This window comes from Rhinoderma darwinii, chromosome 2 (genome assembly GCF_050947455.1).
Source record: "Rhinoderma darwinii isolate aRhiDar2 chromosome 2, aRhiDar2.hap1, whole genome shotgun sequence".
Lineage (NCBI taxonomy): Eukaryota > Metazoa > Chordata > Amphibia > Anura > Rhinodermatidae > Rhinoderma > Rhinoderma darwinii.
In genome coordinates, this window is record NC_134688.1 from 280,145,425 (window position 1) to 280,159,821 (window position 14,397).

General features: G+C 38.3%; 1 protein-coding gene across 6 annotated transcripts in view; it reads left to right on the forward strand.

Annotated features, from left to right (window-relative positions):
• The window catches only part of PTPRU (protein tyrosine phosphatase receptor type U), a 142,204-nt gene that overhangs the window by 66,756 nt on the left and 61,051 nt on the right, over window positions 1-14,397 (forward strand). For all 6 annotated transcript variants that reach the window (XM_075853332.1, XM_075853334.1, XM_075853336.1 and 3 more), the window contains exons 2-3: window positions 7,571-7,690; window positions 7,885-8,156. In XM_075853332.1, the coding sequence (XP_075709447.1) occupies window positions 7,571-7,690; window positions 7,885-8,156 (392 nt within the window). The remainder of the gene's footprint in view (window positions 1-7,570; window positions 7,691-7,884; window positions 8,157-14,397) is intronic.

A 14,397-nucleotide genomic window follows, 5' to 3' on the forward strand; every position in this document is an offset into this window, starting at 1 on the left:
TGCCCAAACACCGCTCATGATAATCAGTAGAGAACTTAATGTCTTCACCAGGAAACGGTATCCGTATCAAGGTTACATGAACATGTCCATGTTTTTCATCACATTTGCATCACGCCAATCTGTTATTCCTGCAGAAGGAATGTCTCACATGAAGGTCAATGGGGTCATTATTGGACTGTTTACTAGGATGTTCGGGCATAACTAAAAAATACTAATTTATTTCCATTTGCTCACTGTTTGGTATTGTGGTTACAGTTTGCTTAACCTGTGAGCTACTACTTCTGACAAGTAGGTTTTACAGGAGCACTGGTCAGTAGCAGGGTTTTCTAGGGCAGACAGAAGTTCTGTTTATTATATGGACTCAGAGAAGCCCTGTTCCTGCTTAAGCTAGGTTTGGATCCACTAAACCACCAGCATGTTGTTATGCAGCTGGGGTTTAGAGTTCTAAACCTGCCCACGTCAAAACCGTCCGTTGATGCAATAATTAGCATTGCGCACATGAAACCAAGAACAGTGCACCTCGCTTCACTTCACATGTGCGGTGTACTAGCCTTAGCTTCATGTGCTCTATGCCCATGCGCCTGATGCCGCTCACAAACTGATCTCATTAACTTGTAAGTTATTTTCCTAACTATTGCCTAAGGCCCTATGCACACGACCATAGTTTTCATCCGTAATTATCGCTGAAATTGCAAACCCATTCATTTCTGCAGGCCACGGACGCATTTCCGTATATTTACGGATGCGAGTTTGGGCCGTAGAAATGATTTGCAAAATATAAAACGTCCTATTTTTGTCCGCAATTGCGGCACGGACTTGCCCATAGAAGTCTATTGGCGTTTCCGACCTTACGGACGGCTACGGAAGTGCCACCATATTTGCAGATCCATATTTGCGAACTGTAAAAACCCTTACGGTCATGTGTATGAAGCCTAAATGTCCAGTTTTGACATGGCCAGGTTGGGAACACTAAAAATGTTACTGCATGAATTATTACAGTATCTGGTCAGCCCATTTACTATACCTACTTCAGGTAATTAATAGAACTTTTATATTTTTTTTATATGTGATTTATTCAGGTTTTTCAATTACACGTTTCATGACTATGTTACAGATTGTATACTATGAATGTCATGTTCACATATATGATAGCTTAATGCACACTGTGTTAACATAGTGCTAAATGTATATCAGTAAGCTCCTATGCTCCCTCTAGTGGCTTCTGCAGGTAGCAGGAACTTAGAGCACATAGTACTCTATAAACACTTGTCAATTAGTCCGCTGTTTTTTTAATTTTATTTTTTAAATTATTATAGATCATTATTGTCATATAAAAAAAACTACCATAGTACAAAAAATACCTCCTATACTTCCTACACATTATAAATTATATCCCCAACCCTCCCGCCATCCGAAGAACATGGGTATGTAAAATGTGAAGAAAAATTAAAACCGTACATCCTCATTCTCCTTCTCTTATCTAATTTCATTTTTTCATTTATACATAGCTTCAGATCTTGGGACACCTAAAGTCTCTTTAGTTAACCTTCATAGAAAAAATAAGTGACATGTCTTCTTTTTTTATAACGATTCCAAAAAACGACTATCCCCTAATATAAGGTCAAAACGTAATTGTATTAATTTTACGTGTCATATCCTACTCTTTACACATGATCTTTACAATATGTAGTGCCCTAAAGTCACCTTTAGTGGGCCAGATTAAATTACTTGCAACAGATTCCGAAAGTGTCCCTCACTTTCTCTTATCAACATCTGTAAGTGGCAGTATTTATCCCATCTTGACAAAAACTGAAGTTGATCCGCCAGATAATATTCTCTGAAATCTGGGATTGATAGGATCCCCATCTTTCCATGAAGTATCAGATAATTGAATTTAATCCTGGCCTTCCTCCCCCTCCAAATTAACTCTAATAATACCTTCTATAATTTTTAACTACTTTTCCCCTATCCATATGGGACTGTTAGTGACCACATAGAGGTATTGGGGGAGGATTATCATTTTCGTCAAAGCAAACTTATCCTTCTGTACAAAGGACGTTTTAGCCATACTTTGATATTAACTTTTACGAATCAAGGGAAGTAGATTAAAATCAATTTACTTCAAATTATTGCTGGAAACATTGACTCCCAGGGGGTAAAGGGGTTCTCTTGTGTGATCCCACTTTTAAATAGCAGGACCCTAATCTTTTGGGCCGCAAAGAGACCGGCTACAAAGATTATCTCTCTTTCTGAAAGGTCTGGCACACCCATGCGTTAGGCAGCTAAATGATTTCAATGAGCACTGTGTAGTGCTTTATATTCCCTGCAATGGTGCTGCAGAGGAATTGATCCCTTGCAGTTTGGTGCCCCCACATATTACACCTGATCGCTTGGAGTCCAGGACACCCTGTGATTAGATTATTGTTGAGGGACCTTACTTACAAAAAACTTTCTGACCAAGTACCGTAACTTCTATTCGTGGTAACACCCATTTAATAGGCAGTATGCTTCTGATATACTGACTTTTTTCGAGTGAGAATTACCTTGCTATTGAGTCTCATAAAGTTCATACAAATGTCTTCATTAATTCAAACAGAACTAAAATTCTCTAATAAAGATCTAGATGCGATAGACAAACTAAATGCATCTATCAATTTAGTTCTAGATGTAATCCTAAATTCTATTGTAGATATTAAAGTCTATTTGTGGACTTTAGAGTCTATTTAAAGAAAATAACAATTTTATTACATCTGTACGTGTTTTATTAGTCATGAGGATGCTAGTATGTGGGAATAAGAATATCTATTAAGTCTTATATACTGAATGAAAAGATGGCTGTTAGTTACTTAAATAGCATTTTAGGGTGGGTGCAAATGCAATGCAAGACAGCTTTATTATAGTCTTTTATAGAGGAAACAGAGGTGGAGTGTAGTACTGTGTTCTAAGGATGTTTGAGAATAACTTGAGATTGATGACAAGAATATATTCAAATGTGTCTTTCTTAAAATATACTTTTGTACTCTCCATAACTGATGACGCCATAGTCATTCATGCTGGAAATTTTGAATACAACATAAGGTGCAAGGTTAGTTTAGGTTATTATAAGTAATAATAATTGGAAGAAAGGTTTAGGTAAAAATAAATAAAATTATGTTCAAACCTGTTGAGTTGGAACCTAGCATGAGAAAAGTGTAAATTATGTAGCTTTAAGGGTACCACAAGAAAATTACACAGGCACTGTTAAAGGGGTATTATAGCTTACAGCATTTATTTCACCTATCCATTGACCCCAGTGGTCGGACCTCCACCGATCTAGTATTTATCACCTATGCAGTGGATAGGTAAAAAATGCTGTAAGCTGGAATACCCCTTTAACTATTGGTCTTTAGTGAGCATAGTGCATTGCTTTACAATTCAGTAGCATAGATGCCATCTGTTTTATCATGTTTAGTTATTTTTTTCTGTTTAAGGCTGATAGTTATTAAATTTTTATAAATCAAGTTTGTTGCTATAGGTTACATCTTTTCTTATTCTTCAGCCTCCGGTTTACCAGTTTTACTTGAATCAGCTTAAATTGATGTAAACTCTTGAGCTGTTCTCGGCTTCTATACATCTACCAAGTAAAATAATTAGCAGCTAACGCAATAAATAACATTTTCACTCAAGTTAAACTGTAGTACCCCTTGAGTACACCTAAGATAGCTAAGAGTACTTGCACCGGACTAGATTTTTATATGTTTTATAATCCCTAGATATGGTGCAAGGAACATGTGAGCGGATTTGTAAGGCCATTGTGTGCTAAATACTTGACTTTTTAAAAATGTTTTAAAATGTATTTATGATTCTAGTGTATAAAGTAGCATATTCCTGTAATCTTTTAATCCTTTCCAGTCTCCTACTCTTCAAACTTTCCAATATATAAAAGATGGAAAATGAAATGGAAAGTGTAGTTTTAGCAGGCAAAAAGATCTGCGGGATACAGTGGCCCTTTTAAGATCTATCTTGCGCATTCTAGGTTCAGATTTGTTTTCTTAGCTAGATCAGTCACATATGTGTATGATTGACAGCTGACCCTGGAAAAATAGAGACAGAGTTTCCAAATACAGGAAACTGTCTACTCCCATCCTTCCTCTCTTCTTCACTCATCCATTTTTTGTTTCTTTATGCTGTGCATGTTATTGTCTTGTAGCCCCCCCTGCTGTTTCAGTCCTGCTCTGAATGTCACTGTACTGGGTCAATCGGATTGTGTTCTACTTGATAAAAGCAAGAAAAAAAAACTGCCTTCACTTCTAAGGTTACATTTTGTAAGTCATCCAATTTTCAGTTTTTTGTTTTTTTTTCCAGTTCAACTAATGACCCTTTACATTCGTTGCCAAAATTATTTCTATGCCCTTGGCCTGCTATCATATTTCCTTACCTAACCATTTGCAGTATTGTAATTTAGTAGATTAAGTAGATGCAGTAAGTCACCAACTTGTGCACACACACAAATAAATGCTCACATTGTCGAAAAAATGACATACAGTGAAGGAAATAAGTATTTGATCCCTTGCTGATTTTGTAAGTTTGCCCACTGTCAAAGACATGAACAGTCTAGAATTTTTAGGCTAGGTTAATTTTACCAGTGAGAGATAGATTATATATATTAAAAAAAAAAAAAGAAAATCACATTGTCAAAATTATATATATTTATTTGCATTGTGCACAGAGAAATAAGTATTTGATCCCTTTGGCAAACAAGACTTAATACTTGGTGGCAAAACCCTTGTTGGCAAGCACAGCAGTCAGACGTTTTTTTGTAGTTGATGATGAGGTTTGCACACATGTTAGATGTAATTTTGGCCCACTCCTCTTTGCAGATCATCTGTAAATCATTAAGATTTCGAGGCTGTCGCTTGGCAACTCGGATCTTCAGCTCCCTTCATAAGTTTTCGATGGGATTAAGGTCTGGAGGCTGGCTAGGCCACTCCATGACCTTAATGTGCTTCTTTTTGAGCCACTCCTTTGTTGCCTTGGCTGTATGTTTCGGGTCATTGTCGTGCTGGAAGACCCAGCCACGAGCCATTTTTAATGTCCTGGTGGAGGGAAGGAGGTTGTCACTCAGGATTTGACGGTACATGGCTCCATCCATTCTCCCATTGATGCGGTGAAGTAGTCCTGTGCCCTTAGCAGAGAAACACCCCCAAAACATAATGTTTCCACCTCCATGCTTGACAGTGGGGACGGTGTTCTTTGGGTCATAGGCAGCATTTCTCTTCCTCCAAACACGGCGAGTTGAGTTAATGCCAAAGAGCTCAATTTTAGTCTCATCTGACCACAGCACCTTCTCCCAATCACTCTCAGAATCATCCAGATGTTAATTTGCAAACTTCAGACGGGCCTGTACATGTGCCTTCTTGAGCAGGGGGACCTTGCGGGCACTGCAGGATTTTAATCCATTACGGCGTAATGTGTTACCAATGGTTTTCTTGGTGACTGTGGTCCCAGCTGCCTTGAGATCATTAACAAGTTCCCCCCGTGTAGTTTTCGGCTGAGCTCTCACCTTCCTCAGGATCAAGGATACCCCACGATGTGAGATTTTGCATGGAGCCCCAGATCGATGTAGATTGACAGTCATTTTGTATGTCTTCCATTTTCTTACTATTGCACCAACAGTTGTCTCCTTCTCACCCAGCGTCTTACTTATGGTTTTGTAGCCCATTCCAGCCTTGTGCAGGTCTATGATCTTGTCCCTGACATCCTTAGAAAGCTCTTTGGTCTTGCCCATGTTGTAGAGGTTAGAGTCAGACTGATTAATTGAGTCTGTGGACAGGAGTCTTTTATACAGGTGACCATGTAAGAGCTGTCTTTAATGCAGGCACCAAGTTGATTTGGAGCATGTAACTGGTCTGGAGGAGCTGAACTCTTAATGGTTGGTAGGGGATCAAATACTTATTTCTCTATGCACAATGCAAATAAATATATATAATTTTGACTGTGATTTTCTTTTTTTTTTTTTTTAATATAATCTATCTCTCACTGGTAAAATTAACCTAGCCTAAAAATTCTAGACTGTTCATGACTTTGACAATGGGCAAACTTACAAAATCAGCAAGGGATCAAATACTTATTTCCTTCACTGTATGTCTGATGGTTATGGATTTGTATACACTATAGCTGCGAAAATAAATAAGCTGCATCATTCACTCCAGTAAAAGAATATGAATTTATTCCCTAATACATGGATCTGTCAAATTTATTAGGAACAAAAACCTGTGGAGTCCCTTAGCTACCTATGTGCTTACATGTAGAACAAGTAGAGTAAAGCCGGCTAAAATATTGTTGGTGCCCTGAATAGTGTTGTTTCACTTATTCCGCTTTAGTGCCCTTATCACCTGGAACAAAAGTGGTGTAACCGATGTCAACGATAAAATATCCCAAACCACTTGATCTATCTCCGATTTCGTGCTTCCCATCTCACCTTTCATAAGACATTTAGAACCGTCTATCGACAAATTATATGACTAGTTTGCCAAAGGTGTCTACTATTAGGAGGGTGTTTCTAATAAAGTGGTAGCTTAACATATTTTACAACATTTCTTCTCAAAAACACAAAGGCTCTAGAACGTTAGTACTAAAACATTGCGATATGCGTGAATTAAAATGGAAATAGTTTTGTTTTTCTTCATACAATTCTCCACAACTTCTTTATTTACTTGAATGGAATATGCACTTACTGTGGCTGAAAGTATTATATAGCTACAGCACATTTGATTCAAGTTGACTACCTCCTCTATATGCTTTGGCACAAAAAAAACCTTCTCGCCCTTTGTGGTGAGTTCTGCTGCAGGCTCCTATTCGTACGATTGTTCTTTTTGTTCCTCCATCCATATATTCATTCATTCATTCATTCATTCATTCATTCAACCAACAACAGAGACATGAGTAATGGAAGAATGTAGATCTTGATAGAGAAACTAATGAGAGAAAAAAAAAACATGCCTGCTGTGCTAAGAAATTGAAAGGTGGTGATATCTTAAAATAGACAGATTTTCACTGAAAATAAGAAAATAATTATTTATCAAAATGTAACTGTTAACTGCCAATGTTCTTGGGGGCAAGTTTTAACAGCTTACTGTATTCACTTTATTTGGATGCCACGGCTCTTATTCTTTTTTTACACAGATTTTGCGCTAACTGGCTTTCGCATTATATTGCTTTGCATTTAAAAAGGACTTTTCTTTGGGGATCCATCTCTAGGGTATACGAACATGGTGCTCCATATACATGTTTTGATAATATACAATAGTTTCTACCCCTGAAAGCTTGTAACTTTGTATAACAGTAACACACACTGTTTTTTTCACATTAAATGCTTGATTTGTTATGAAGTGATCTTGAAGCCGTATGTTTTTCTCCCTACAGTTATATGATAATTAAAATATTGAAATACATGTAGATGGAGGCTGCCATAAGATCCCCCTTTAACAAACCTTTCCTAGATATACATTTTGACATGTATTTTGCTTTCATTACATGTTTATGGCTTAGTGACTTTTATGATGACAATATACATGTTCATATTTCATAGCTGGCTGCACATTTGAAGCCCATAGTGATATTGGCCCATGTGAGGTGACCCAGAGCGCACAGGATGACTTTGATTGGCAATTGGTGCATGACCCTCATGGAAACACTGACTTACCCCAAGGTAAGTGACTATTCTATATTCTTCCCTTATTTTTAAGATTCATATTAATATCCTCTTCATGATGGCTGTCCTTCACAAATTTTATATTTTTTTTCTTTTAAAACGGTTTGCTTTATTGTGTCTTTTGTAATGTTCATGGACAGCTTTTCTTCCATTCCACTATATTATCAGATTCATATGCTTTACCCATGTAGGTTCTTATTTTCTGGTCAACTCGTCCGGACACGCGTCAGGGAATCGAGCTCATCTCCTCTTTCAGCCACTAAGTGAAAATGATACACATTGCTTGCAGTTCAGTTACCTTCTGCATAGCAGAGATGCAAGAGGTCCTGGCTCATTACGAGTATATGTGCGAGTCAATGGTGGCCCTTTGGGCACAGCTGTTTGGGAAGTTTCGGGACCTCGTGGAAAGCAGTGGCAGCAGGCAGAACTTGCTGTTAGCACTTTTTGGCCCAGTGAATACCAGGTAATTAAAAGTTACTAGATATGTGTGCGCATCTTTATTTATATATAGATATATATATACAGTCCAGATACAAATGAACACAGCACTCCAACATACCCATATATCAGGCCATGTGCTCATCACCAGGGGATGAATCAATTCCACAATTTAGATAGAGAAAAACCATAGAACGCAGTAACGGCACCAGGACTTCAAAATAGATGAAAACAGGGTGGATTTATTCACCTCAAGACAGCAACGTTTCAGTTCAACAGGAACCTTAGCTTGAGAAAGGTTTCTGTTGAACTGAAACGTCGCTGTCTTGGGGTGAATAAATCCACCCTGTTTTCATCTATTTTGAAGTCCTGGTGCCGTTACTGCATTCTATGGTATATATATATATATATATATATATCATATGCATAGAATATATGTACCATAGAATGCGTATATAGAATATGCATAGAATATATATACCATAGAATGCATATATAGAATATGCATAGAATATATATACCATAGAATGCATATATAGAACATACATAGAATATATATACCATAGAATGCATATATAGAATATATATATATATATATATATTAAGAAAATAAATATCAAAAGTTTGGATTTTATTATATATACAGCACTGTGAAAAAGTTTTAGGCAGTTGTGGAAAAATTCTGCAGTAAGAATGCTTTCAAAAATAGAAGTGTTAATAATGTTTTTTTTTTATCAATTAACAATATACAAAGTAAATGAACAAAAGAGTAATCTAAATTAAATAATATTTGGTGTAACCTCCATTTGCCTTGAAAACAGCATAAATTCTTCTACGTACACTTGCACAAAGTCATGGATTTTTTATTAATTATAGTCAGGTGTATGATTAACCAATTATACCAGACTGGTGATAATAGTCATCATTTTCGTATGTACGTTGGAACACAGTCATTAAATGTAACAGAAACGGTTGTGTAGAAGGCTTAAAACTGAGGACCAGTCAAGCTCTGCTACAAAGGTGAGATGGTGGAAGACCGCGTCATGTCACAGGTCCACCATGGCAGGGCTGAGCATAGCAACAAGACACAAGGTAGTTATACCGCATCAGCAAGGTCTCTCCCAGGCAAAGATTTCAAAGCAGACTGGGGTTTCAAGATGTGCTGTTCAAGCTGTTTTGAAAAAGCACATAAAAATGGAAACTTTGAGGAACGTAGATGCAGTGGTCGGCCAAGAAAACATAGTCCGGCAGATCAAAGACACATCATGCTTCCCTTCGACATCCGAAGATGTCCAGCAGTGCCATCAGCTCAGAACTGAAGCAGATAATTAGACGCACACACGTCCTAAAAAATAAAAGTTCAATATGTGCACAAAGTTCATACATAATACTTAGACCTGTGTCTACATGCACATATCTTCATAAAGTCACAAGAATTTGAGAGACCAAAAATCAGTTTTTAAGCTGGAAATTTAAATGCAATCTGTTCTGCCTATATGAGGGCCACATAAAGTAGTGCCAGAAACCCTGATTCTAACGCTGTACTCACTTTTCAGCGTTCAGTAGATTTTGTAAAAATCCCATTTTATCCAATAGCTTGTAATCATGAGCAGTGGCTAGCCCCACCCACAGACCGCTGATTGACCGCTTTCTCTGCATAGGGAGATGGCTGCCAATCAGCAGTGGGTGGGCGGAACTAGCCGCAGCTACAACAGAGTGTACAACATAAAAATACAATTTAATCATTTTTACAAATGGCCATCTCTACGCAACTTACATAAATGATTTATAAGCAAATTTGTATGACAATACAACTTCCTCAAAAACAAAACTAAACTTACTCAAGCAAAATATACTCCGTAAAAAACACTAAGATGTGAGGCGTTCAAACATATCTTAAATTTGCGTTCAAAAATACCTTAAATTTCTACATCCACAGGTGCGTGCGTTAAAGAAACTACAAAACCACAGAAATGTGCCAACCAATTTTTGCATATTAAATTGGGGATTACATAGGTATATAATTTTCCATCCCCTTACACAAACTGTAAAGCTGTGTTCATACGTCACGATCAAAACGCTTTGTTTGCTGCAATTTTTGAACATTCGAGACAAAATCATGGCATTTTGCTGTGATTTTGCAAAAAACGCAAATTGATTGTGATGTGTGAACACAGCCTAGCCCTAATCAATAATCGCAAAACCCTGAACTTAATCTAAAGCGTTAACTAATACTGATGTTTTAGTGGAACTAGTTGGAAAATATAATTTATGGGTAAAAATGTATTTTCAGACTGACGGAAATCTTTTCCAATCCCAATGTAGCACATATTAAATTTGAGTGATAATCATAATTGCTATGACTTGTAAGTGTGTAACAGCTATGATTTGAGAATTGGTCAGTGGATTTTACGCAAAAAATCGGGTACGAACAGGGTAGAGACAGTGTAAAATGTGCAAACTTTATTGTTGTTTGTAACACAATGCAAGAAGAAAGAAAAAAGCCGCACTCGCCCAGTCTGATGTAGGAAATTCTTTAATGCTTGTAAAAAAGGTGTGGGGGGGGGGGGGGGGTGGGGAGACTAAGACCGTGTCAGGCAACACCCGTTTCGCGTACAACGCTTTCACAAGACCACTATTGTTGGTTGTTTGTGCGTGTAATGCGAGTGCTTTGTGCGACCAATTTAAGCAATTACTAAGGGATGGACCCCAATAGTTGGTGGGCGCAAGAGATTCAAAGTGTATGGAGTGCCTGCCGGCAAACAGAGCCCTTGTTTCCCAACTACCAAAATTAAAATAACAAGTTTTATTTGGTATAGACGACCATAAACAGACTACATAGAGATTTAAAATTCCTGGTCCATTGCTGGTAGAGATCAGCATAGTGCAATGTGTGGACACTTGAAAAAGCAGGGTACTAGCGACTGCAGATCGCAACCCCACGCTGTGAGTTAGATTACTAAAGATTCAGCAGGACCAGAGGTTAAAATTCAAAAAGCCCCCCCGACATGTTTCGCTACCGACGTAGCGTCTTCAGGGGTATTGGGGCTAGTGACAGCGAGCGGCGGAATCCACAATCTATCTTTTATATCATGTGAATGGCCAGGTGCATGTGAGTCATTTACCTGGGGAAGAGAGGGTATCGGAATGAACTATGGAAAGAAGGCAAGCCCTTGGAGGTAGTATGATGCTCTGGGTAATGTTCTGTTGGGAAGCATTGGGTCCTGGAATTCATGTGGATGTTACTTTGATATGTACCACCTACCTAAACATTGTTGCTGAACAAGTACACCCCTTCATGACAAAAGTATTCTCTAATGGCATTGACCTCTTTCAGAAAGATAATGCACCATGCCACATGCAAAAATTCTTCAGGAATGGTTTGAGGAATGTGACAAAGTGCTCAAGGTGTTGACTTGGCCTCCAAATTCCCCATATCTTAATCTGATTGAGCATTTGTGGGATGTGCTGAAAAAATAAGTTTGATCCAAGCAGGTCCCACCTTGCAATTTACAGGATTTAAAGGATCTGCTGCTAACGTTTTGGTGCCGGATACCACAGGTCACTTTTAGAGGTCTTGTGGAGTTCATGCATCGACAGGTCAGGGCTGTTTTGGCAGCACAATGGTAATCTACTCAATATTAGGCAGCAGGTTTTAATTGTGGGGATGATCGGTAAATGCTGACCTATTGTAGGTCAGCATATTGTGGGGACAGGTCCGCTGCACTATTAGTGCAAACTAAATGCTCAAAAAAATATAAAAAATTGGTATCGCCGCGTCTGTAAGTCCGAACTATTACAATATACCATTATTTAACCGGTTAACCCCTTAAGGACGCAGCCTAGTTTGGGCCTTAAGGCTCAGAGCCCATTTTTCAAATCTGACATATTTCACTTTATGTGGTAATAACGTCGGAATGCTTAAACCTATCCAAGCGATTCTGAGATTGTTTTCTCGTGACACTTTGGGCTTCATGTTCGTGGTAAAATTTGGTCGATATATTCAGTCTTTATTTGAGAAAAATTGCAAAATTTAGAGAAAATTTAGAAATAATAGCATTTTTCAGAATTTAAATGCATCTGCTTGAAAAACAGACGGTTATACCACCCAAAATAGTTACTAGTTCACATTTCCCATATGTCTACTTTAGATTGGCATCGTTTTTTGAACATTATTTTATTTTTCTTGGACGTTACAAGGCTTAGAACATAAACAGCAATTTCTCATATTTTTAAGAAAATTTCAAAAGCCTTTTTTTTAAGGTACCTGTTCAGTTCTGAAGAGGCTTTGTGGGGCCTATGTATTAGAAACCCCCATAAAGCACCCCATTTTAAAAACTAGACCCCTCAAAGTATTCAAAACAGCATTTAGAAAGTTTTTTAACCCTTCAGGCATTTCACAGGAATTAAAGCAAAGTGGAGGTGAAATTTGCAAATTTCATTTTTCTTTCTGAATTTTAATTTTATTCTATTTTTTTTCTGTAACAAAGAAGGTTTTACCAGAGAAACACAACTAAATATGTATTGTCCAGATTCTTCAGTTTTTAGAAATGTCCCACATGTGGCTCTAGTGCGCTCGTGGACTAAAACACAAGCCCCAGAAGCAAAGAAGCACCTAGTGCATTTTGGTGGTGCTTTTTTATTAGCATATATTTTAGGCAGCATGCCAGGTTTGGAGAGGTGTTGAGGTGCCAAAACAGTAGGAATCCCCCAAAACTGACCCCATTTTGGAAACTGCACCCCTCAAGGAATTAATTTATGGTTATTGTTACCATTTTGACACCGTAGTTTTTTCACAGCGCGTATATGAATTGGGCTGTGAAATTAAAAGAATGACAATTTTTCCAATAAGATGTAATTTTTGATCAGAATTTCTTATTTTCACAGGGAACAAAATGCCCCATTTTGTTGCCCAATTTGTCCTGAGTGCAGCAATACCCCATTTGTGGTGATAAACTGCTGTTTGGGCCCATGGGAGGCCTCAGAAGGAAAGGAGCGCTATGTGTTCTTAGGAGTCCAGATTTTGCTGGATTGGTTTTCGGGTGCCATGTCGCATTTGCAGAGCCTCAGAGGTATCAAAGCAATGGAAACCCACCAAAAATGACCCCATTTTGGAAACAAAACCCCTCAAGGAATTTATTTATGGATGTTGTGACCATTTAGACCCCACAGTTTTTTCACAGAACTTATTTGAATTGGGCTGTGAATTTAAAAAAAAAAACTTTTTTCCAATAAGGGTATGTTCACACGCTGAGAGGCAGTTACGTGTGAAAAGACAGACTGTTAACAGCTGCCTCGTTTCACACGTAAAAGCTCCTCCTCGTAATTTACGAGCGTCTGAGACGCTCGTAAACCTTGAGCCGTGCTTCATTGATTTCAATGAAGAACGGCTCAAATTACGTGGCAAAGAAGTGCCCTGCACTTCTTTGCCGAGGCAGTAAATTTACGGGTCGTCGTTTGACAGCTGTCAAACGACGACTCGTAAATAACAGGTCGTCTGCACAGTACGTCGGCAAACCCATTCAAATGAATGGGCAGATGTTTGCCGACGTATTGCAGCCCTATTTTCAGACGTAAAACGAGGCATAATACGCCTCGTATACGTCTGAAATTTGGCCGTGTGAACATACCCTAAGATGTAGTTTTGGCTCAAAATGTCTTATTTTCACAACGAATAAAATACCCCATTTTGTTGCCAAATTTGTCCTGAGTGCGGCAATACCCTATTTGTGGCCATAAACTGCCATTTGGGCCCATGGGAGGTATTAGAAGGAAAGGACCGCTATGTGTTCTTTGGAGCCCAGATTTTGCTGGATTGGTTTTCGGGTGCCATGTCGCATTTGCAGATCCCCAAAGGTATCAAAGCAATGGAAACCCACCAGAAGTGACCCCATTTTGGAAACTACACCCCTCAAGGAATTCATTTATGGGTGTTGTGACCATTTAGACTCCACAGTTTTTTCACAGAATTTATTTGAATTGGGCTGTGAATTAAAAATTTTTTTATTTTTTCCAATAAGTGGTAGTTTTGGCTCAAAATTTCTTATTTTCACAAGGAATAAAATACCGCATTTTGTTGCCCAATTTGTCCTGAGTGTGGCAATACCCTATTTGTGGTGATAAACTGCAGTTTGGGCCCATGGAAGGGCTCAGAAGGAAAGGACCACCATGTGGCCTACTGGGAATTTTCTGGTGCTAAGTCGTGTGTGCAGAAGCCCCTGAGGTATCAGTACAGTTGAAACCCCCGAGAAGTGACCCCGTTTTAA